The sequence below is a fragment of the Ursus americanus genome, chromosome 17, assembly GCF_024610735.1.
Source record: "Ursus americanus isolate L20-20 chromosome 17, mUrsAme1.1.p, whole genome shotgun sequence".
Classification (NCBI taxonomy): domain Eukaryota; kingdom Metazoa; phylum Chordata; class Mammalia; order Carnivora; family Ursidae; genus Ursus; species Ursus americanus.
The window spans coordinates 21,971,800-21,998,195 of NC_142143.1; the positions used below are offsets into that span (position 1 = coordinate 21,971,800).

Consider the following 26,396-nt stretch of genomic DNA (forward strand, 5'->3'; position numbering starts at 1 on the left):
CACCGAGGAGCGGCCGCAGCCGCGCGCGCCTAAGAAAGCACCCTCCGCCCCACCCCATGGCGGGGGCGTGGCTAGGCCACGGGGGCGCGCCTCTTTCCGGGGACAGAGGACAGAGGCGGCGGCGCGCTCCACGTGGCACGCGCTACCCTTCCCCGCTCCTTCGCTGTCCCGCGATCCGTGCGCGCGGGGAAGCCACGATTTCCTCAGGTTTGCGGCATTAATGGAAAGGAGAAGGAGGCTCGCCAGGTGCTTCTGCTGGAGGAAGTAGACAGGGCGGGTGGCTGGGGGACGCTGTGAAGCAGTGAGAACAGCCGGGAGAAGAGGGGGCAAGTTTGTGGGCGGTGCCAAGTCCAGGAGGGGGCGCGGTCACCGCCGAGGCGTCCCCGCGGAGGCTAAGGCGGCCACGTCCCGACCCCCGAGGTGAAGAAGCCGCCCGGGGCTTGTCGCGTCCTCAGAAATGTCGGAGGTGAAGAGCCGGAAGAAGTCGGGACCCAAGGGAGCCCCCTCGGAGCCGGGGAAGCGGAGCGAGGGCGGGAAGAGCCCCGAGGCCCGGGGCGGTGGAGGTGGGGGCTGGGCGGACCCCCGGACCGGCGTGAGCCTGCTGTCGCTGGGGACGTGCCTGGGCCTGGCCTGGTAAGTGGACGCGAGGCCGCCCGGGCCCTGTGTCTGGCCTCTCGCGGTCGCCCCGCTCTTCTCGGGGCCTCGCCCGGCTCAGCGTCCCGCTAACCTTCCATCCCCAGACCTGCGGCTTCTGTTCCTCTGCCCCGACCCCAAAAAAGGGACAGCCCTACTTTTTTTTCTCTCTCTCTCTTCGCTCGTTTCTTACAACTCACTTTTCCTTTGGCCTAGTAGTGTGCTTGATCACTCAACTGAAGTTGAACCTAAGGCCTGGGAACGAGTCAGCCATTTCTTATGAGATGCGGATTTAGCCAAACTTTATTAAGCGCCTACTACACGTCGGAAGCTTTTCCGTTTTTGTAAGCCACCATTTCCTGTCCGCTGCACATTTGCCTTGGACACAGTTGCCGCACCCTCAGCCCATAAATCCCTATTGGCAAGGTTTGCAGTCTTTAAAGAATTCAGTATGATCTCGGGGCAACAAACGTTAATGACAATATCAGAGTTTGGAGGATTTCTCATATTTCCATCATTGTTAATGTGTTATGAATTTAAAGTGTATTCCTAAATTACAGATTGAATTTTAGTACTGTAAAATGACAAAAGTGTAGCATTTGTGTTCACCTAAAACTGAACATCTGTAGTCTTTAAACCAAGTAAATAGTGACACGTTGTAGAAAAAATGAGTATTAGAAATAACCTTAAGGGGTGCCTGGTGGCTCAGTCAAGCGTCTTCCTTCTCTCAGGTCATGATCCTGGGGTCCTGGGGTCCTGGGATGGAGGCCTGTGTGGGCTCCCTGCTCAGCAGGGAGCCTGCTTGTCTCTCTCCCTATGCCTTTGCCGCATGGCTCTCGCTCGGGGGCTCTCTCTCAAATAAATAAAAAATAACAAGACTGATGCTTTAAGTTAGAATTTCCTTCCACTTTTCACTGATTTTTAAAGTATTTGGAAGATAGTTATTCATCTTCAAGAGTAATAGAATTCTAGGAGGGACCCTGGGCCTCCTTTAGTCTAAACTATTTCTGATTGTAGTAAATTTTGAATTATACTATACTGGTGACTCATCCTGAGTCAAAATTAATAAAATATTTGTTACAATAAAGTGAATGTTATTAAATGTTCTTTTCAGGGGGCACCTGGGTGGCTCAGTTGGTTAGGCCTTGCCTTTGCTCAGGTCATGATCCCAGGGGATGGAGCCCCATGTCAGGCTCCCTGCTCAGCGGTGAGCTTGCTGCTGCTTCTCCCTCATCCTGCTGCTCCCCCTGCTTGTGCTCTCTCTCTGTCAAATAAATAAATAAAATCTTTAAATAAGTAAATGTTCTCGTCAAAAAAAAAAGTTCATCTTAGTAATATGGCATTTTATGTAATATTTTTATTTTGATCTTAAAAGAATAAATTTACCCTTTTTAATAAATTTACTCTTGTAAGTTGCTTTTATGTCTTAAAATGCACGACCTTCCTTAGGTAAATAAAAACCCTTTTAGGGGCGCCTGGTCGGCTCAGTCGTTAAGCGTCTGCCTTTGGCTCAGGCTGAGGGCGTGATCCAAGGTGATCCCAGGGTCCTGCGATCCACTGAGCCCACATCGCACTCTGTGCTCCGCTGGGAGCCTGCTTCTTCCTCTCCCACTCCCCTTGCTTGTTCCCTCTCTCACTGGAGGTCTCTCTCTCTGTCAAATAAATAAAATCTTAAAAAAAAAAAACAAAAACCCTTTTATACTGAGAAAGTTATTCAGTAACAAAGCTAGTAGCCTAAAAGATACAGATCTTCCTTGACTTAGGATGGGGTTACCATTGTAAGCTGAAAATATCATAAGTCAAAAATGCATTTAACACCTACCTCATCTACCAAACATCATAGCTTAGCCTAACCTATCTTAAGTGTGTTCAGAACACTTAACATTAGCAGACACTCGAGCAAAATCATCTAACAAGCCTATTTTATAATAAAGTATTGAATATCTTATGTAATTTACTGAATACTGAAAGTGAAAAAACAATGCCTGTATGGGTACAGATTGGTTTGAAGCGACTATGGTCACGTGGCTCACAGGGAGCTACTGCTGCAGCCACTGCCCAGCATCAGGGGAGAGGATCCGACCCGGGAGAGGATCAGGATCTCACTGCTACTCTGGGAAGCGGTCAAAATTCAAAGTACAGTTTCTACTGAATGCATATCACTTACACACCATCATAAAGTCAAAAAACTCAAGTCAAACTATTATAAGTTGGGGATTATCTGTATATGTTGCTTCTCTCTGGAACCTAATACAACCGGTTTGGGTTATTAAATTTACTAATTCTCTATTACCCAAAGAGTCATATTCATGAGATAAATTACATCACAGAATGTTCAACTTTTCAATAATTTAGTTACTCTTCAAGAAAAGCACTAATACAAATCTATAGGGGCACCTGCGTGGTTCAGTCAGTTAAGCATCCAACTCTTGATTTCAGCTCATATCATGATCTCCGGGTTGTAGGATCAAGCCCCAAGTTGGGCTCTGCACTGGGCATGGAGTCTGCTTAAGATTCTGCCTCCCTCTCCTTCTGCCCCTCTTCCCCCCCCCCCCGTCTGTCTAAAAAAAAAAAGAAATCAATAAAGGAAAACCTGAAAAGTAGACACTTTAGTGCAGGAATTTACTGTTAGTCCTGATAGTAAAGACACGAGTTACATTGAAAATCTTCACTAACCTCATTTTTCATCTTTTTTTCTCCTGTTTTTTTGTACGTGAAGTTTTATCTGAAAGACAGGATTATGCTTTAAATGCCCTGATTTTGTTTTAAGATCTATTTATTTGAGAATGAGCAAGAGAGAGGGAGAGAGAGCACACAGAGGGAGAGGGAGAGGGAGAAGCAGATTCCCTGCTGAGCAGGGAGACCGATGCAGGACCCCAGGGATCATGAGCTGAGCTGAAGGCAGACGCTTAATCAACTGAGCTACCCAGGTGCCCCTACATGCACTGATTTTAAATGGAATATGGTCGCTATTTTCCTGAACATTCTGTATTGTGCCTGAAAATGAAGCTATAGTATGAAACATAGGGCTGAATGGGTACTGACCTTAGTGGCCCTGAAAGCCTTCTCTTGCAGAAGATCCATAGTGATAGCTTCCTTTGTTTATTTGCCTCCTTTTCATTATTAAGTTGAAACAATCAGAGAAATCCTGTAAGTCCTCCATCAGCTGTCTGCCACCATCTAAGATTACTAAAGGAGCTATGTAGTTCCCTAAGGAAATGAACACTGTTTCATCCTACAGGCCCTAAATCAGTATGAGGTGTCTGTAGACTGCAATGAATTCTGAAGGAGTCGAAGATTCCTTCTGTAAGGCCCACACTAAACTAGCCAATTAACCTGGGACCCTTTTTCCCATATCCTTTTCTCATGTGATAATGAGAAGAGGCCCAAAAACAGGGTAAGAGAGTTCTCTTCCTGTAAGTGGTCTAATCCATCCATTCCATCCTTGATTTACTATAAACCCAACACTGATTTCAAAGGTGGACAGGCCTGGGGCTTCCATCCGGTGTAAGCAGGAGGAAAACCTGATCCTTTGTACCACTATAAGTTTGTCAGAGGGTTGGAAAAGCAGCTGCACAAAGCAATCTGAAAGAAATGGCCAACAGACTTAAAAAGAGTAACTGATGTGTGGTACCCTAACTGCACGAATTTGAACCTATTTAATCTACAACAACCCTATGAAGTATTATTCTCACTTTACAGATGAGGAAACTATAGCAAAAATAAATACCTTGCCAAGACGACTATACAGCTCATAAATGGCAGAGCTAAAATTGCTCAGTTCCATACTCTTACCCAGTATGATATGCCCTCCCTTTGATACTAACCTAAGAGGAGGCCAAAACCCTAGGGAAAAAAAAAAAAAAAAATCCCTCGTCCAGAACTATTTATAGTCCTTTTCTAACTAGAAGCTAGAGCCCTTAGCAGACCCTAACTGTCTCATCTAAACTGAGGAAGACAGGGAATAAGGTGGCCTTGAACTTCTGTTAGAATATGCCTCTGATTGGTTAAGCATCTGACCTTTTTTTTTTTTTTTTTTTTTTGTCAGAGAAAGAGTGAGCACAAGCAGGGGTAACAGCAGGCAGATGGAGAAGCAGGGTCCCCACTGAGCAAGGAGCCTGATGCAGGACTCGATCCCAGGACTCGAGGATCATGACCTGAGCCGAAGGCAGATACTTAACTGACTGAGCCACCCAGGCATCCCACATCTGACTTTTGGTCTCAGCTTAGGTCTCAATCTCAGAGTTGCGTGTTTAAGCCCCACGTTGGGCTCCATGCTGGGTGTAGAACCTACTTAAAAAAAATGTATATATATATCTGTATATAGATACACACACACACACACACACACCTCTGATTCATAAAAGGAAACAAAGCGCTTTGGACACTAACCTGGATACCAGTTTCAAAAATTTAGATTTTCAGGACTGAAGCTACCTTCTGTCAACATTGACTTCTAGAAAATCATCCTCTTCCTTAATGTTAAATGAGTTAATATTTATAAATAATTTTAGAATAGTGCCTGGCACATCCAAGTGAAAAATAAAATGAATGTATTTTAACTCAGCACATACAAACCACTTTTCATTTTTTTCATTACTACCGGAGTCAACTTTATGCTTGTTTTTTCTTTTTTTTTTTTTTTTAAGATTTTATTTATTTATTTGACAGAGAGAGCAAACACAAGCAGGCAGAGTGGCAGGCAGAGAGAGGGGGAGAGGGAAGGGGAGAAGCAGACTCCCGAGGACGACAGGCTCGATCTCAGGATCCTGGGATCATGACCTGAGCTGAGGGCAGACGCTTAACCAAGCCACGCCACCCAGGCACCTCTATGCTTGTTTTTTCTTATATGCATTATTATTCATATGTAATAATGGTGAATCTTTTTTTTTATTTTGTTGAGAAGCTAACCATGAAAAAAAACCTACACATTATCATCAGAGATGATATTTGCACTAGCATGACATAATTTTCTTCAAAGTTTTGCTTAATATTTGAATTTTGAGAAGAAGTCCAGAAATAGACATTAAAATATTTAATAAAATGGAAAGTGCTATAATGTGTTATAGTATTGTATCAACCTTCACAAAAAGTCTCTTACAATAACAGTTTTATTCTGAATAAACAGTCTAATCTACAGGATAAATCCCTGAGGTAACACTGCAGTAATGAGTGAAAAAACTAATCTCTGAAATTAGACTTATTTCTTCAGGGTATTCTCCATCCTTGGTCTCTGTCTGATGATCTCAGATAAGCCTATACTCTGAAAATAATCTCTTAAAATCCAAGAATGAAACAGCCAATATAAAAAAGAATTAAGTCTACACATTCATCTTTGAAAATTAGAGTAATGGCATTTTCTAATAACCAGAAATGTTATTTAAAAGTCATTTTAGCACATAGGAGAAAAGTCAATCTATGCTAGTTATGTAACCTGGGCTTACTTACTTCATTGTTATCTCATAGGACAGACACTAGCCATCATCGAAAGAAACTTATTTTATGGGGTGCCTGGTCGGCAGTCAGTTAGGCATCTGACTCTTGATTTCAGCTCAGGTCGTGGTCTCAGGGTCATGGGATCGACCCCCCATTGGGCTCTGCACTCAGCTGGGAGTCTGCTTCTCCCTCTCCCTCTGATCCTACCCCCTACTCAGGCTCACTCACTCTCTCTAAAATAAATAAAATCTTTTTTTAAAAAACTTATTTTATCTGATATTGTAACATTGTTCAAAAAAACAAAAAGTCCATTTCAGTTTTGGATAGTTTTATAGCAAGTTAGCCTAATAACATCTATGAATTTGAAGCATCACACCTTTGCAATAATACACAAAGCTTAGAAGTCTTTCATCTGTCCTTTGAGTTTTGCGATCTTTAAATGTATGTCTTTCAGTGGAAGTCAGTTTCATAAAACACTATCAACTAGTGCTTCTCAGCTTGACTGAGTACTCAGATAATCTGGGGAGCTTTTAAGATTTCCAATATCCAAATCACATCTTAAACCACATAAGTCAGAATTTCCGTGGGTGGGACCCAGCAGACAAGTGACTTCAATATGGAGCAAAGCTTTTGAACCACTGGTCTATGTAGTTTGATTTAAGCACTCTCTTCATAGGGTTCTGCCCCACCACTTTTTGATGACTCAATAAATACACGAAGAATTTCAACTGCTGCTTTTTCTGAGCCCAAAGAATTGAGTCAAAAGTAGATGAGCCAAAATGGTATTAGATCCAAAGCATTTCTTTTGCATTTGCTTATCTCAAGTCCTATACAAACAAAAGTCTATTTATTGTTTCTAAGATTGGGATAACTTATGTTTCCGCAACCTTTACTACTTACCAGATGAAGAATACACTCCAATTTTAGAATAGCATCTAAAGTCCACCTATATGAAAAAAATTAAGTACACCTACATGACTTGTATATTGAGTATAACCAATTGTAGAGATTATAAACCCTGCATTGCATATATGTTCTATTGCCACTTTGACAATGACTCCTGTTTTTGTAGTTTTGACTTGTTATTTTTCAGCTTCTAGTCATCTCTCTGTTCCGTTCCACTGCTTTATTTCTTGCCTACATTTTAATTTAAAAATACCTTTTTTATATAGGTAACTCTTGCTTCTACATTTCAGTATGAAAACACCTATTTTCTAGATATTGCCCAAATATGGCCTTGAGAAAAATAATAGAGATCTCATATCTTATTCTAGATAATTCGTCATTTCTTCCTCCAAAATATTTCTTTGCATTCAACTATCACACCATCTCACTCACTGGACTGGGACTTGAACAGTATAGAGTTTCGCTTTCTATTAATTTGTCAAAATAAACTACTAAAAGCTGTCACTACTCATACCAGAATTTATGTTGTCCTTACCAGAAGTATAAAATGTTCCTTTAAAATTCAAACTTAAATGGATGTGAATTAGGAGGTAGTGATTTTTTTTTCTTTTCCAGGTTTGTATTTCAGCAGTCAGAAAAGTTTGCAAAGGTGGAAAGCCAATACGAGTTACTGAAAATAGAAACCAACAAGTTCCAAGGACTTCAAAGTAAAATCAGTTTAATTTCAGAAAAGGTAATTAATTATTAACTGGCTTACTTGGGTAGATTTTCCCATTTTTCTTCCCTACTACCACTCTTCTACCCCAGTTCATACTTCCTTTTTCCTGCCTTTTAGACCATTACTGCTTTAACTCTCACTGGTTTTCGTACATTTCTCCCTTCAGTCCAATTTAGACTCAGATTATTTTGAAAAGATGGGTTTTTTTTTTTAATATAAATGTTACTGTTTATATTGATGTGACCCCAATTTCCTTGTTAAATATCAAGTGTCTAGAGCACTGAAAATGTGATTGGTCTTCAGGTATAAAATTAGAATAGCAACAGCACTTGCTGGGCAAAGGTCCATCAGGTTTTTTCTTTCTTTACTTTCTAGTTGGTAAATTTGTATACATCTGCATATCAAAATGACTAAAAATAAATATTGGTTTGGTAGTCAACTGAAAATTAAAATCCATGTGTATGTTGTGTTTCTTCAAGCTGCAAACGCAGATGCATTATTACTGGAATTCTTAGAAATGTGAGACATAAATTTTTAACTACCATGCTTCTCAGCAGAGGTCAGCTGCAATCAATGAGGCATCATGCAGGACTTGTCTGGCTACCAGGAACCAAGCTATGATTGGGAAACATACCTTCTTTGTTCATTTATTCGTTCACTAAACCTTTACTCGTGTCATAAGGTAGACAAGGACTGTGCTTGGCACCACGGTGAGCAAGGATTTACAAAAAGAGAAAAATGAAATAGAGGGTCTGAGTTCCTGTGGCCTCATGCATAGAATTAGTATATAATCAATCCCCCAGAAGAGAAAAGCCATAGATGAAAATTATGCATCCCTCACGTATGCCAGGGGATTCCACAGAGGGTGAGCCCAGGGGCTTTGGGAAGAAGCTACATAATGGTACAGGAGTGGGTATTTTGACGTAGGGCTCAAGTTGGAATCTGATTTTATTTGTTAGGGGCTCCTCTAATCAGAGGGAACAGAGTTACAGAAAAATAAATCCCAGGAGATAGAACTCCATGTATTTAAAAGCTATTGAAAACAAATTTTGAAGAAAGATGTCCTTTCAAAATGAAAAATTTTGTGGCAATTAAAATGCTTTTTGAGGCAGATTTTTAAAATATCATCATTATCCAAGAAATACTCAGTCTTTGCAAAGCTCTTTCTCTCCCAGTCTTCCCTAGGAGTAATTCGACAATAGCTGCCCTTTTGCAAAGCTTGTCCTAAAGGCCAGGATAATCAGTAGGAGGGGAAAACAACCAGATGTGGGCTCTCATCACAGCTGTGTAACCTTGGAAAAAAATCACTTTAATTTCTCTTAGCCTCTATTTCATCATTTATTAAGTGAGAATAACAATATTTTTATAAGGATCAGATGTGATATAATATATATGCAAACTTGAAAACTTTAAACAGTAATAAATTTAAGGTATTAAACTCTTTTAAAAATAAATGAAAAAACTATTAGGATATATTGACAGCCCATAAATGCAAATTATTGTAGCATACTAGTCACTATATATTTTCAAATTCAATCTTGAGACCTTTACTGTTCTGAAAAGTTGATCATGTATTTGGGGTCTGCTGGGTCTACTGCCTCCGGATTATAGTGATGCTTGGTGAACAGCCTAAACAGGAAATTACGATAGATGAAGATAAACTTAACTCAAAAGGCTGATAATAAGACAGCTAAACTTAAGAATATTGCTGATGTACAAATATTTCTCAGAATTGATTTTTTAAGGATCTTGTCTAATAGCTACATGTGTACATTTATTTTTTAAAGATTTTATTTTTAAGTAATCGCTACACCCAATGTGGGGGCTCAGACTTACAGCCCCAAAGATCAAGAGTTGCATGCTCTATCGACTGAGCCAGCCAGGCACCCCTAAAAATAACTTTTAAATAAGGTTTCAGAGTGGTCTTTTTATATTAGTCAGTACTGTTACACATTGTTTCTATCACCTGGGATTGCTTCAGGTCTTGATTGGGGTGGGCCCAGATTTATGGCCATTCTTCTTCCTAAATGTCAACAAACATGTGTTTTATACCCTAAGACAGGGGAGGTACAAAAAGGCACAAGACATTCCTTCCCCTAAGGAATTTAGAAGCTCTTGTATCTTCACCGGACTAGTAACATCACTCTGTTCAAGTGTCAGATTTCAGTCACTTCTAAGCCTTTCCTCATTCCGCTCAAGACTCGGAGCATTCATTCTCCCCATGCTAATTCTATCGTGACAGAAATAGTAAGTTTGTGAGTTTGTGTTGTTATTAATTTGCCTCCTTTTCTGCTCTTTAAAGCAAACACTCTGTCTTTATATCCTTAGTGCCTAATAATGGAACAGAGGATAATCAATGAATCTTAGTGGGACTCCAGAATATGTGATGTAAAAGATCCAAAATGCTGTCTCCTCTGTCAAATTATGAAGTCAGGAACTATATTATGTCTATATTTTGATATCTAGTGTCTAGCACAAGGTCTGGCACAGAGTAAACACTCAAAAATTCTCTAATTTTGTGTGCCGAGTGCCAAACAGGTGTCAAATACACAACACAGTAGGTGCTCCAGGAGTTTGGGCTATGGAAGAATGCTGCGCTAAGGAGCTGAGATCTGTTCTGAGCCTTGAAGGAAAGACACACTGAGCTAAGCAACAAGGAGGGGAGAATAGCATAGAGATAAATTTGGGACTTTATCCTAGAAGTATTAGGAAACATCGTGGGTTTTTTAATGTCATACCATGATGTGCATAGCGGTTTTTAAAAGCTTCATCTGTCTGTAGTGTGTAGGATGATTTAGAAAAGAAGTAACTAGAAGCAGATATCAGATAATACTTCTAGAATATTTTCCTTGATCCTTGAAGTCTGGTTTGGGTGCCCCATGTAAGTGCTTCCATAGCTCTTTCCCCCTCATAACACATGTAGACTTGGCTTTCTCCCCAATTACACTAAGCTTCTTAAGGACAGAACCATATCTTGTACAGTATTATGCCTTCAACACAATGCCGTAAACACTTAGTAAGTTAACGATCATTCCAGGCCTTCCTGTAGTCTCTGAGGATCTACGTGAGTATAAGCTAAAAGAGGTCCACAGCCTCCTATATTCTGGACACATATGAGGAAATGCCAGGAGCTTACCACAATTTACAGATACTTAGCACATGTTACTATTTGATGTGAGTTGCCTCACTAAACCGCACTTTTATTCATTTTGCCTTTGTTATATCTGTAAGATCTGATTCTGGTACCTTCTCTGTAAGAGGTCAGTCAAGAGATTTTGAGGAAGAAACTCTTCCAGAATCAAAAAAGCCAAATAACTGTAAGAATGACAACTAAGTTGCTTTCCATTGGAGTAAGAAAAGAAGGAAATATGATATACTTCAGACTTCTTTAACATTATTTCTCTCTTGAATGTCCCTCCATGAAAATGTACAGATATTTAGGTTTATAAATTCAGGTGTGTGTTTTTCTACCATAGTGCTAATCTATTACATTTGTTTTAAAATCTGTTAGAACAACTACTGAAGTAATGAAAGTTTTTGTCATTATGGCTCTGATATACATGGATATTTTAGACATCTTCAGAATTTGAACTGGACATGTCATTGTTAAAGTGTATTTCCCTAATATAAAAGATATTAAGGGGCACCTAGGCGGCTCAGTTGGTTAAGTGTCCAACTCCTGATTTTGGCTCGGGTCATGATTTCAGGGTCATGAGATCAAGCTCCATGTCAGGCTCCACACTGGGCATGGAGCCTACGTAAGATTCTCTCTCTCCCTCTGCCTTTGCCCCTCTCCCCTCACTCGCTCATGCTCTCTCTCTCTCTTAAAAAAAAAAAAAAGTTATTAAGTAGCTTTGGGAATTGTTTTGTGTTATAAATGCAGCTTGAGTCTACTGAAACTATCCTGCAGGAAGCTACATCATCCATGTCTTTGGTGACCCAGTTTGAGCAAGAAGTATCCAGCCTCCAAAGTATTATGCATGACATCCAAAATAGTGAAGAGTTGCTCACCCAAAAGATGCAAAGCCTTAATGAGAAATTCCAGAATGTTTCAGATTTCTGGAAAAGAAGCCTAGAAGAAATGAATGTTAATACAGACATTTTCAAATCAGAATCAAAACAAATACATTCTCAAGTTACTGTCCAAATTAATTCAGCTGAACAAGAAATAAAATTGCTCACTGAAAGGCTAAAAGATTTGGAAGATAGCACACTAAGAAATATTAGAACAGTAAAAAGACAAGAAGAAGAGGATCTTCTACGAGTAGAGGAGCAGCTTGGCTCTGATACAAAAGCAGTTGAAAAGCTAGAAGAGGAACAGCATGCTCTCTTTGCCAGAGATGAAGACCTGACTAATAAACTTTCCAACTATGAACCCAAAGTTGAAGAATGCAAGACACATTTGCCAACAATTGAGAGTGCTATTCGCTCTGTTCTCAGAGTCTCTCAGGATCTGATAGGGACAGAAAAAAAAATGGAAGACTTAACTACTCAGATGTTTAATATGGAAGATGATATGCTAAAAGCAGTATCTGAAATCATGGAGATGCAAAAAACCCTTGAAGGAATTCAGTATGACAATAGCATATTAAAGATGCAAAATGAACTGGATGTTCTGAAAGGAAAAGTTCATGATTTTATGGTATATTCAAGTACAAGAGAAAAGGGAACTTTAGAAGAATATAATTTAGAAAATAAAGGAATTGATAGTGACTTTTAAATGCACCACATTTATTCTGATGACCATATTATACATAAAGTTATTAGTTCCATACTTTTCTGTTATTTTGATATGCCTTTTATCCTACATTACTGGCAAATAAGTGACACATCCACACACATGGATTATCCAGATAATGAAAGCTTATCTATTTAAGCAATAAAATTTATCTCATTTTTTGCATTTTAAATAGAATTTCCAAAATATATCCCCACCTTTTTAAAGCAATATACTTAATATTTTAAATGTTTTTCTAATAAGTAATGGACATTATTATGAGTTTCACCTATTATATTGGACCCAAATATATTAACACCTCTAGAAGCTATTGAGGAGTGGTTCCTTTCTCACTAAATGACCCTAGTTTGCTATTTTCTCAAACCTATGTCTATTTCTTATACCTTTTCTGTCACCTAAAGATGTGACCCATTGGCCCGCTGTTACTGTCAGGTTGGTTGGTAGGAAATGTGCCTGCCTAACCAGTTCTGCATTTCCTTTGTAATTTACTGCAGGCTAAGATCCAGACCACGAAGTTCATAGACATTTTGTCTAAAACAAAAGATAACATGACCAAAGGAAAACATGAAGTGATTTGCTGTGAATCAATATGTACTTTTTGAAAACTGTGGAGCCTGGGAAACATTTTTACTTTTTATTAAGGTTCTAAAGTGTATTAGAGATATTTGTAAGAATTTTTAAATAAGAGTAAATATAGGTGTGCCTGACTCTTGATCTTGAAGTCATGAATTCGAGCTCCATGTTGAGCATAGAGATTACTTTAAAAAAATTTTTAATGAAAAAAAAGAGTAAATATGTTCTTATTGAAAGTTTTACCCATGAATTAAGTGTGTATGAAGTATGGACTTTTGGAATATCTTTGTTTACCTGGGATTTTTTTTTTTTTAAGGTTCTAACTGTGTTACAGACTCTTGAGTTTGCTAGATACATGATCCCTAGATAAATTATTCTACCTACAATAAAAAAAAAGCCAATATACCTGTGGCCTGTTTTAAAGAGGAAAAAGCAGCATATTGAGAAATTATGATAACTATGGTAATTAAATGTACTCCATTGTTTTAAAGAGTTCCCAAACTAATTCCCCAACCAAATTTGTTTTACATGATGATTTTATTTTACTCTAAATCATATAATGGAGTCACAAGGAATAAGATGTGACATACTGGGATGTGATTAAGGGGAGATCTAGTCAGATTTTTCCAGTAAGATCATTGGAAATGTGCAGGGTTGGGGAAGCACATAAGACTTTTATTGGTAACTGGTGTATCAAGAGTGTTCAAATTTGGTGTTGAAAACTGAGTCAACTGCATATAGAAGTATTGTTCCTACTTGTGTCTTCTTGCCAATAACCAACTGTAGTCCCAGTTTTATAATATAATATCAGTGGAATTAAACACAACTTGAAAGCAGTCAATTGTGGTCAGGTAGTTTTATTATGTAAATTTGCACATTTTTGGAAAAATCCCAAACAAGTTCTACTTTGGGGTTAGGAGGGCCTATGATAGACAGCCATGGGTCATAAAAATAAGCCTGAAAATATGCTACTATTAAAGAGCATATTACTAATTTCTGGAATCTTAACATTAAACTCCTTGACATCTGAATGTCTAAGTTCTTGTCTGTGTGCACTGACAAAATTGTATTTGTTTGCCTTTATTTTAATGCAAATAAAATAGATTCTAAAGTTCACTAGAACTTTGTTGTTTCAACCTCCATCCCGTCATGGCAGATGTGATCTCTCATAGTTTGCTTGTTTGTTTAGCCTATCACCAGATTTGATGCAACATTATTATTAACTTGTATATAGCATAGTAGTTGCTACAGAAAATAAATGGAAACCAGGTGACCACTGTGTTCTAGAGTGACAGTTACCAGGGAAACAGAAACTACTCTTCTACAAGTATTTCATGAGAAAACTATTGTGTGTATGTATATTCATATTATGTACATGCGTATATGTATATTTTCCTTTACTCAGAGGTTTTCCTATAAAAAATTGTCAGTAGAGAGATTTAGATATACCTAATTTTTCTTCCTCTGTTCCTTACATTCATTTATATAACACAGATACTTAAAATTTCAAAAACTTCCCTGTGTATCAAATATTAAATTACATTGTTAGTCTTTCCTTTAAGGAAGATTACCATATTCTAAGACACATTTTTGTATCTTGTAGTTGATAATAAATTCTATATCAATCAATTCCTGATAGAGAGTACTACTGGGTCCATTTTCTAAATTTAGTATAAATAAATCACTTTTACAAAATAAACACCTATTTTTTTTAACTTTTGGATGCAAAGTTTAAAAGTATATTTATAGTAATATTTCCTTAAATTTTGCCTAATGATTAGAAGCTGTTGACTAAATGTACTTTTATATTTTATAATGAAAAATGTTGATTTATTAGCCTTATGGTTTCACAGAAAACTAGTAAGAAACTATTATTTTTTTTCTCAACTATAAGATACTAGTTACTACTTACTAGTAAAAACTAGTAAGATACATTTTTAATTTCAGTCTGATTACAGACCTTTCTATGAATCTATAATCTTGATCAAAGCTTAATATGTCATTAATAATGATACTAAAAATTTTTTAAATGATGCTGCAAATTCACCAAGCACATGAAAAAAGATTCATTTCTCTATATACTTATGTGCACAGTTAGCAAAAGCTCTGCAAATTTACCCAGCTTCTGTTTTTTTCAGTTCAGCTATGAACTATTAATTTAATACAAATCAAAATGCTCCATCCCAGCTTTCACAGCAAGGGAGGACAGAACTAGCATTGGAGGCTATTATGTGTCAAACATTGCTAGGAAGTCTACATTCATCATCATCACAGTACAGCTCTGTGCACTGAGTACCTACAATGACCTTTATTATCCCTACTTCACACTACAACTTTGCTAGCCATGACACCCATTTTAAAAATGAGGAAACTGAGGCTTAGCAAGGTTAGGAAACTCGCAATCACACTGCTAAGTCTGTCCAACTCCAGAAGCCACTGACCTCCCACTGTGCAATGCGATCTGCTACTATTCAACCAGAGGGAGAAAATTACCAGAAATCCATCTTGAGAATTAAAAAAAAAAAACTGTAATTTGGCCAAATGTGTCCACTACCCTGTTGTCATTAAACGAGACTATAAGTCACCCAAAAGTTGTAACAATGACCTAAAATTATTTGGGCCTTGGGCATAAGAAGGAACCAATAAATGTTTAGGGAACAGTGGGAAAGCAGTGGTGGAGAAAGAGCCTTAGACCAGAATTTTCTAAGCTAGGCTTTGCCACTAACTGTCTGTCCTTGGGCATTTTATTTTGGGGCTCAGCTTTTTAATTTGTAAAATGAGGAAATTATATCAAAAAAATCTCTAAGACCCCCTTCTGGCTTTATGTAGTTTTTAATTTTAGAGATTAATAAAATTTCCGGGTTCTTTAGTTACAGCTAAAAGATCCTTTAGCAAAGTTTTTGGAAAGCTCATTGGACCCAGAAATCATTCCCTTGAACCATGTTGCTCTACTTGTAGATCCAGACAATATTTAACATTATAGGACAGCATCTAGCTTAGTACCTTGTATATATGACAGGAATTCGGTAAAAATCTTTTGAGCTATTGGTGGACTCCAACACTTCTGTCCATTCTAGGCAAGTAGTTTTTAAACAAGCCTTAAGTAATTTTTAAAGATAATTCTGTGAGGGGCGCCTGGATGGCTCAGTTGGTTAAGTATCTGCCTTCCGTTCAGGTTGTGATCCCAGGGTGCTGGGATTGAGCCCCCAGTTGGGCTCCCTGCTCAGCGGGGAGCTGGCTTCTCCCTCTCCCTCTGTCTGCCACTCCCCCTGCTTGTGCGCGCTCTCTCTGTCAAATAAATTTAAAAAATCTTTAAAAAATAATAATTCCGTGAAACAATTTCAAGTATGTTTCTATATTCCTACACTATATTCATAAATATTTTAGTAAAGATCAGTAGAAGTTCATGATGAATTGTTTTTATAAGCTACCAAGTGAAACAGAGAGCCTTACCAGCAGTTTCTTAATGATCTGATCCTTCCAAGAATAAAGTACGTTCTTTCTAGGAGTCTTAACTGTGTAATGCTGTTAGGCTACATTTACTCTACCGAGTAGATACATTAATAAACAATAACCTAGCAATGAATTGGATGAAATAAGCCATCTACTTCCTTCACCCTTTGTAGTCTCTGTTTCAGCAAATACACTTGCAAAACCTTTCTCTTAAAAATAAAACATGCTTTTGCAATCACTACTTGATTTCCTTCCCATTTGTGGTTGCTCTTTTTTTAAAAAAAAAAGATATTTATTTGAGAACAAGAGAGCGCACATGGGCACGTGCACTAGTGGGGGAGGGGCAGAGGAAGAGGGATAAGCAGACTCCCCGCTAGGAGAACCTGCTGTGGGGCTTGATCCCAGGACCCATGACCTGACCTGATCTGAAGTAAGAAACTTAACCAACTGAGCCACCCAAGCACCCCTATGGTTACTCTTTAATGTCATACTCATAATAACATTTCAACAGTCTAACTTCTCTACCAAAAAACATTTGGGGCCACCTCCCCTCACCAATAATTAACGTAGCATAAACTTGAGAAGAAAAATCCTAAAATGTATTTTGAAATCCAACATATATAATGGGGCAAAGAAGGGGAATTACTACTTTGAGATAACTGTTCTGCTCCATTTCAGCTTGTCATTTTTTGCAGCTATATTGTTACTCCTTTTTTAAGCTGCTATAAATATAATTTTCTGAACATACTAAATTTTTATTTGCATTATATAAAACCATGTTAATGTTATCAAAGTAATCTCAAAAGATTAGCTGAGTAAACCAGGCAAATGCAATTTTATAATGGTAATTCATAAAAAAAACTGATATACACAATTATTTTGGAAATAAAACTTGATGTCTTGAGATGAAACTGTAGATCTTATTTTGTAAAACTGCTTTTCAGAGAGAGAGAGAGAGAAAGAGAGAGAGAGAGAGCATGTGCGCCCATGAGTGGGGGAGAGGCAAAGGGAAAAGGAGAAAGAGAATCCTCAAGCTGACTCCCTGCTGAGCGCAGAGCCCAACTCTGGGCTCAGTCCTGAACCTGAAGATCATGACCTGAGCCAAAATCAAGAGTCAGTCGCTTAACTGACTGAGCCACAGGCGCCACTTTGTTTTCTTATTTCAAATCATCTATTCATTGACATTTTCTTTCCCAAACTAAACTACAAACACCTTAAAAGCAGAAATTGTTCTTGATCATACTAGCACATACATGCCCAGTAAACACTGTTGGATCCAATTAATGCTTAGGGCTTTTTAAAAACAAAATTTTATTTTTTTTAATTCAAGTATAATTAACACACAGTGTTAAATTCGTTTCAGGTGTACAATACAGTGATTCAACAATTCTATACGTTACTCAGTGCTCTTCATGATAAGTGTACTCTTAATCCCCTTCACCTTTCACCCATCACCCCCCCGACCTCCCCTCTGGCAACCACCAGTTTGTTCTCTATATTTAAGAGTTTGCTTCTTTGTTTGTCTCTTTTTTTCCACTTTGTCTTGCTTCTTAAATTCCACATATGAGTGAAATCATATGGTATTTGTCTTTCTCTGACTTATTTCACTTAGTATTATATCCTCTTGATATATCCATGTACACGGAGTATCCAACTAGTTTTGATTATTAGTACACAGTTATAGACAATCTCCACTTTAAAACAATGCTTTCCAGGGTGCCTGGGTGACACAGTTGGTTAAGCACCGACTCTTGGTTTCGGCTCAGGTGGTGATCTCAGGGAGCTGGGGTCAAGCCCCACTTCCAGCTCCGCACTCAGTGGAGTCCGCTTAAGACTCTTTCCTCTCCCTCTGCCCTCCTCCCTGCCTCTAAAATAAATAAATAAAATATTTTAAATAAATAAATAGTAAAACAATGCTCTCCTAGAAAACAAGTTGAAAGTTAAATGTGTGAAAGTCATATGATCGACTTACACATTATAAAGGGGACTCCCTCTTTCAGTGTAATCACAATGTGTATCTGTCTTCGGACATAGGCTTTGACAATATATTTTACATATGTCCTTTAATTTTTTTTCCTCCATAGCTGAGCATACAATCCACAGTCTTCAGTTTATCTTCTTTTTGAAGTTTACTAGTTTTACCTGACAATTCCTGTTACAATTTTCAGTTTTGTATTATGAGATTATATCTCATATATAAACTATTATCACTAAATCCACACTTTCTTTTTTTCTTTTCCCTCTTAATATTATTAACACTCGACAATGCAATAAAATTTCAAACACTCAGGAGGAGGAATTAAGATGGTAGAGTAGTAGGGAGACCCTATGCTTACCTCATCCCTGGAACACAGCCAGATAAATATCAAATCATTCTGAACACTGAGAGAACAAACTGCACATCTAGAAGGAGAAAAATGGCCACATTGTGAGGGGTTAGCTAACTAGAATATTTTAAATAAAGACTTGCAAAAAATTTCAAATATTCAAAAACAACAAAATATTCAACTTCTCCAACACTGCTATTTAAACACACACACACGCACACACTCACATGTGCACACAAACATTACCACAAACAATGAAAATAGCTTGAAATACTCCCAGGCAGTTGTGTGGCCCAAAATGTTCATCAACTAGGTGTTAGATGGGATGAGGAAACAAAAATGTTCATCAACTAACATATCCAGGTTAAACCAAAATGACAATTTACAGGTGGATGGTAAGGAAGGAGGATGGCATGGAAATATACAAAAGCTGAGAACCACTTGTGTTTGGAATCATAGGATTTTAGAATTTTGGAGATAGTTTTTTTGTTTATTGGTTGTTTTGTTTTTTACATATTTATCTTCTCTACTAAACTACTAAACTGAGTTGAGGTCACAACCCAAGCTGTACTCATCTTTATATCTCTCACACTTGTTATGTCTAACATAGTAGGAACTTTAGAATTAGTTAATTGCATTATTCAGGGTCTCAGGATAAATACCCCAGAAAATTATTTATAAAAGTAATAGGACCTGGCTGGCTCAGTCAGTAGAGCATGCAACTCTTGATCTCTGGGTTATAAATTCAAATCCCACGTTGGGCGTGGAGATTACTTAAAGATAAAATCTTTAAAAGTAACAGGACAATAAAGCATATACACATGGAGTCTTGAACGTTGGTCCCTTCATTCTAGCACTAGAAATAGCTACAAACAAACTTGTGTTTCAAAAATTATGTTGCCTTGTTTGACCCCCACAAATCTACCAAAGCTCATCTAGAGGAAGCTTCCTCCTCTCTTCTCCAGCAAGAAAAAATACCTCACTGTCTCTCATTTAGCTCATTTTGCCACCGTACAGAGGACTGATAGTATAAAAATAGCTGAAAAATGCTCTTTCCAGTGACATTTTATGAAATTTCCTTCATGTTTTCCTTCTTAATCATTAGTAATACACTTGATACATCTTTTACCACGCTTTCCAGAAGAATGGTAAAGTTATAGTTCAAAATTCAACTTGAATTTTATATATTAAGCTTTTAACCAATTTAATTATGGTATTATATTTTCTTACAGTGTCAGAAGTCTGAAGCTATCATGGAACAGTGGAAGTCTTTTCAAATAATTGCTCATCTAAAGCGTCTACAGGAGGAAATTTATGAGGTGAAAACTTGGTCCAACAGGATAATTGAAAACCAGAATATATTGAACAACAATTTGACATCTCTTTCTCAAGATGTGACAAAAGTAGACCAAAGTACAACTTCTATGGCAAAAGATGTTGGCCTCAAGATTACAACTGTAAAAACAGATATACGACGTATTTCAGGTTTAGTAACTGATGTAACATCATTGACAGATTCTGCGCAAGAATTAGAAAATAAACTAGAAAAAGTAGAAAAAGATACAGTAAAAAACATAGGTGATCTTCTCTCAAGTAGCATTGACCGAACAGCAATGCTCCGAAAGACAGCATCTGAAAATTCACAAAGAATTAATTCTGTTAAGAAGATACTTTCAGAGCTAAAGAATGATTTCAACAAGCACACAGATAGGTTTTTAAGCTTAGAAAGTGACAGAGCTAAAGTTATGAAGACAGTGACTTTTGCAAATGATCTAAAACCAAAGGTGTATAATCTAAAGAAGGACTTTTCCCGTTTGGAACCATTGGTAAACGATTTAACACTACGCATTGGGAGATTGGTTACTGACTTACTCCAAAGAGAGAAAGAAATTGCTTTCTTAAATGAAAAAATATCTAATTTAACAATAGTCCGAGCTGAGATTAAGGATATGAAAGATGAAATAACACACATTTCAGATATGAATTAGTTTGAAATTATTTAGATGAGACTGAAATAACTTTTTAGTAACATGACCTCTGTCATGTTATAAAAAGACTGACAACTCAGAAATAATGAAATTTTGGAGCAAATATCATTTTGTGTTTGATTTGAGACTGAACAAAGGAACCCTCATTTAAATGGAGTTGCAAGGCCAGAAGGGGGAGTTCTCATGCCATACCTAACTCCTTGCAGCCCCTGGCCAAACAGGAAGAAGCCCATGCTTTACTACCCCAGCAGGAGGAAGATTTTCTCCTAGACACAGCAGCCTAGCCAGCGAGACACTGTTGCAATTCAGTCAACGAGAAGCCACCACACTGCAAACTCCCAGTTCACGCCAATGGACTTTTTGTTTAGAACAGCCCCTCCCAACTGCCCCCTTTCCTCTATGAAAAAGCATTCCTCTCCTTTGTTTTCTGGGCTTGCCTATGGTTTTGCCATAGCTTGCATGTCCTGAATTGCAATTCTCTGTTATTCCTGAATAAACCCATTTTGCTGGTAAAATAACCGGCTGTTTTATTTTAAGGTTAATAGATTCTATTCTGAACAGTAAAAACAATATTTTAAAGGGTTGAGCAGTTGATTTTTCAAAAAACATATGCTGAAACGTATACTTGTAATTTTATATAGCAAGAATCCTATGCATTCCCAATACACACTCTCTCTCTCTCTCTCTCTCTCTCACACACACACACACACACACACACACACACACACACACACACACACACAAGTGGGGAAAAGCAGGATCCGCCAGTCTACCACTAGGAAATCTAGATGGGGCAGGATCTGAACCCCACTTGCCCCCGTGGACTGCCAGGGAGCATATCCCGTATGGTGGGAGCCCTAACTAGAGAACTGTCCGTCAGGATCAGGGCCGTGGCGTTCACTATCCAGTTAGAGGAAGGGGAAACTAGAAAGGTCACAGCCGGGATGCTGCAGGAAAAGAATCATGTAACGCTTCCTGGGTCTTCCATGGCGTTAGGAAATAGGTAAAGATGACCTAAAACAGTAGGGAAGTGGTAGCCAGAGCAGGGTTTGAGGGAGAGGCATCGTAAATCACAGGGGCTTGCCAAGCCTCAGATGGAGACTGCCCTAAAGCAACACAAGTCATGTGTGGTGATGATGTCACCAGGGCCGCCTAAGCAGAGAAGGAAGTTCTAACATTTAAAACACATTATATAATTCTATGAAATTCTAGAAAATGCAAACGATAAAGGCAGAAAATAGATCAGTGGTTGCCTAGGGATGGCAAGAGGTACAGATTATAAAGAGACACAAAGAAATCTCGAGGGGTGAAGAGTATTTATTATCTTGCTTATGATAGTGGTTTCACAGGTATATACATGTATCAAAGTTCATCAAATTGTACTCTTTGAACATGTCTAATTTACTCCGCATCAAATATTCCTCAATAAAGTTATAAAATAAAGTACAATGATCTTTAAAAAAAACCACACAGCATTAGTCCCAGTTTCCTATGCCCAGCATGAAGGGTATCCAGATGCACAGAGTGAGTCAGAGTATGTAGCTAACTTCCATGACAAAAAGCCAAGGCTCTGGGATGAGCCATTCCAGAATACTTTGAAGTGACTAGCTCTGTTTGATTCATGTCTGATTTAATATAGTAGAAACAACATTGAGATTTTGAAATCAGAGATAGCTGGGGTCCAATCCTGGCTCTGACAAATTTAGTGCATATGAACTTTAATTTCTTAATCTGTAAGTAAGAACAATAATATCTGCCTTACAGGAAGGACTGCTGTGAATTTTACCATTAACATATCCAAAGTGTCTTTGCACATAAAGGGCAAAGCCATTAACTAATATAACCAAAGTTACATAGTATGGGACTGGTTTTGTAAATAGCCCTATACCCCACACGGGAAGTATCACCATAGCACATCCTCATATGGTATCTGATGTTCATAATGATACTAAATGAAATGTAAATCATGTTCCATGTAATCATTTTGATAAGACACAATATTTTAGACATGAAAAATATTTAAAAAGAAAATATTTAAAAAGAAAATTTTCAGCACTTCAAAGTATAAATTCAGCTATCTGAAAATTCATTTGTGAGGAATATTTGTTTCTCTCAGTGCCAAATAAATGAAGCACTTATCTTGTTTGGTGCTGGTTCTACTATTATTGAAATAATGACTCACCAATCTCTTGGTAATTTGGGAGCCAGGCTGAGCAGGACTTTCTTGAAGGAGCCTTGAAATCTGAATTGTCAGTAGGCCTACAGTCATGTTCTTGTCTTCAGGTCAGGTAGCTTTTGTGGCAAATACAGGAGAATGGAAAGCTTTGGTCTGTTTCCTAACAGAAGATATAATCATATCAATAATAGGCATGGTCTCTTACGGGTAAGTCATCTTAAGCTTTCTAGGAAATTTCCCTGCTTTAATATCATTTAAAGCCTAACCACTGGGGATGCCTGGGTGGCTCAGTCGGTTAAGCATCTGCCTTTGGCTCAGATCATGTCCTGGGTTGGAGTCTCGCATTGGGCTCCTTGCTCGGTGGGGAGCTTGCTTCTCCCTTTGCCTCCTGCTCCCCCTGCTTGTGCTCTCACAAATAAATAACCTTTTAAAAAATAAAGTCTAACCACTGTACAGTCAATAGAATCAGTAAATAATTGTTTATCCTCTAGTAATAACATTGGGCACATCAAATGTTCAGATGTTAATAATTTCTTAGGAGTTTTAACCTTGATTCATATAGCCCTCTGTGTTGAGATCATGGCTTGAAATAATAAGATACTGCTCCTTGAATGAATTATCCTTCATCCTCAAACCTTACATACGCTGTATTCCACAAAGCAAGCCAGCTGACTTGTACCTCGAATCACAGTAATAGATGGGAATTATATCTTGTATAGGAGACATAGCCCCTAAACTTTCATTCAGTATAACTAGCCTTTCTTAAGTGACTGTTGCACAGATGGCACACATGCCAACTTTTAGTTTTTTTCTAGGAAACTCAAGGCATATTTTAATAACCAGAAGATTCATAAACCATATCAATGCTGAGGTTAACATCTCACACACTCCTATGAACACTTCTGAGAATGTGCAGTCAGGGCTGCCTTGTAAGATAAATGATTCAACAGATACAATCTGAGGTTAAAATTGCTGGGAGTAGCTGACTTACTAAGGTACTGCATCATTCTTTGATAGATGAGGAGCAGCATAGCATTCAACTACGACCTACAGCTTCCTTGATATTTGAAATGTTTGTTTCTTAACCATGTGGTATCTGAGATTTTTAAAATTCTGATTTATCTCATAAATGATAAAAATGGTGATTATAGTTGACCCTTGAACAACGTATTTGAACTGCACATATCCACTTATACACAAACTTTGTTCGATACAGTATAATACTGTAAATGTATTTTCTCTTATGTTTTTAATAATTTTCTCTAGCTTACTTTATTGTAAGAATACAGTATATAATACATATAACATACAAAGTATGTGTTAATCGACTGTTATCAGTAAGAGTTTCTGTCAACAGCAGGGTACTAGTTTTCAGGGAGTCAAAGTTGTACATGGTATTTGGTGGTGTGTGGGGGAGGGGAGGAATCAGTGCCCCTAACTGCCTACCCCCCACCCCCAAGTTGTTTAACAATCAACTGTATCTAATTTCTTATGCTACAGAAACAGCATGTAGCTCCTAATTAAGCAGCAAGACTATATACCAAGCTTCATTAACACTGTGGACATTTTTCTATCATCTATCCCAGAAATCGTTATCACAAAAACGTTAAACTCATTTTAAAACATGGTCAAAACATTTCAAGCTTTCACACAATGAAGATTTGGTTCAGCTGTTAGTTCTTCTGTTCAACTTTGTTGTGTATGTCATAAGGTATTTATAATTCAGCAAAACTCCGGCTTTCTGAGTTTTAATTGTTCCTAACGACGATTTGAATCATGTTTGACTCTCCTGGAAACTACTACACACTTCTACCATGTCCTAGTGTTAACAACATAATTCAATTAGGCTATTAATCACATATACTCATTCCACTGGGTTCTGCATCATGGGATTGACATTTCCTTAAACCAAATGTGGAAAAACAATGTTATTAAAACATTAGAATCTTTAATGAATAAATTTTAAAATGTAAAATGGGAATACACAAAATCTTAAGTGGGCATTTTCCTAGAATTTCTAGGCTGAAATGGTTCTCTCTCAGAAATAGCTTTGAAATTACCTCTTAACTACAGATAATGAGTGACTCTTGACAATGAACACAGTATACTCGATACCCACAAATAAACTCAATTGTCTTTCTTGAAAATAAAACTTGCATCCAAGGTTGGCAGTGGAAATCTCTTATAGTGAAAGCTGGCTGAACAGCATTCGCTGTTTTCCAATCCAGTCTACTTTTGGATTGGCTTAATATACATGTATTTCCATTCCTACACCTTCTTCTTACATGACTGACACTCCTTCCAGCAGGAGTATCTGTTCCTTTCACTTCAAGATGGGATTGAATCTTCTAGGACTTCTGATGTTGTAAGAGAGTATAGTGGAAGTGATGCTATGACTTCCACATCTAAATCCTTAAAAAGATCCAGCTTCTGCCTGGCTCTGCCTCAAAGCCCTGAAATAAATCCAACTGCCTTAAACCCACCGTGCTGTAAAGCTTAAGAAAAGACTGAGCCACTAACGGAGATGCTTAGAGTATCTCTCTAGCCCAAAGGAGTGAAAGCCTTTATTTTTAAGCAAGCTCTGCATCCAACGTGGGGCTTGAACCTACGACCCTGAGATCATGCTCCACCAACCGAGTCAGCCAGGCACCCAGTGTGAAAGCCTTTAAAAGAACCTCCGAGCTATCTGACTGTAACTTCATGAGACCCAGAGCCAAGATCCAGCAGAGATGCTCCTGAATTCCTGAAATTGTGGTATCAAGCCATTAGATTTTAGCTATTTGTTACACAGCAATGCTAATCCACACTGGTGATACCAGTTACCATAGCCATCACTTATGTGGGCTCACACTACAGCTGTACCTTTTAAGTGTGGCCTAATTGCACCCACAACCCTCCCTTTCTCTCTGCAACACATATAAAGTTTGTAATCTTAAACAAGACCAAGTGATGACAGAAGTTAACATGCAACTAATTATATCTGGTTCCTAAATTTAGTTCACTAGCCGTACAACCCAAGTTTGTAATAAAATCATTTCTCTCCCCAAGACTCCTTGAAACTTTCTTTCCCTAAGGCCCCATCTATATACTTTATACAGGGATTGCCAACCCAATCCAGATACTGGAAGATCTCAAAGTAAAATGTAATCAGATTTGACAAATTACATTACAGATTGGGCTTTCACACTTCCTAACCAAACATAAGAGAAAACTAACAGTGTCTTACTTTCTAGGCGATTTTATGCTCCAATTTTTGTAATTTAGAAAGTCAGATTTGTTTGAAAATAATGTTACCTAAAGTGGTTTTAGCTATCAAGTGCTTCGGTCCTTTTAAAAACTATCATTCCGGGGCGCCGGGCTGGCTCAGTCGGTAGAGTATGTGACTCTTGACCTCGGGGGTTGTAAATTCAAGTGCCGCATTGGGTGTAGATTACTTTAAAAAAATAAA

At 38.1% G+C, this 26,396-nt stretch overlaps 1 protein-coding gene across 3 annotated transcripts; it reads left to right on the forward strand.

Moving 5' to 3' along the window:
* Window positions 1–114: 114 nt before the first annotated feature.
* IKBIP (IKBKB interacting protein) lies at window positions 115–21,305 on the forward strand. Of its 3 annotated transcripts, none has more exons than XM_045779458.2 (3): window positions 115–633; window positions 7,591–7,708; window positions 11,604–14,126. In XM_045779458.2, exons 1-3 carry the CDS (start codon window positions 458–460, stop codon window positions 12,411–12,413), a joined length of 1,104 nt encoding a protein of 367 aa, XP_045635414.1. In that variant the 5' UTR covers window positions 115–457; the 3' UTR covers window positions 12,414–14,126. The 3 variants fall into 3 exon arrangements, with proteins under 3 accessions (XP_045635414.1, XP_045635415.1, XP_045635413.1); XM_045779459.2 differs by lacking the exon at window positions 11,604–14,126 and adding an exon at window positions 20,017–21,305 and having other exon boundaries at window positions 139–633; XM_045779457.2 differs by having other exon boundaries at window positions 458–633; window positions 11,577–14,126.
* Window positions 21,306–26,396: the final 5,091 nt, after the last annotated feature.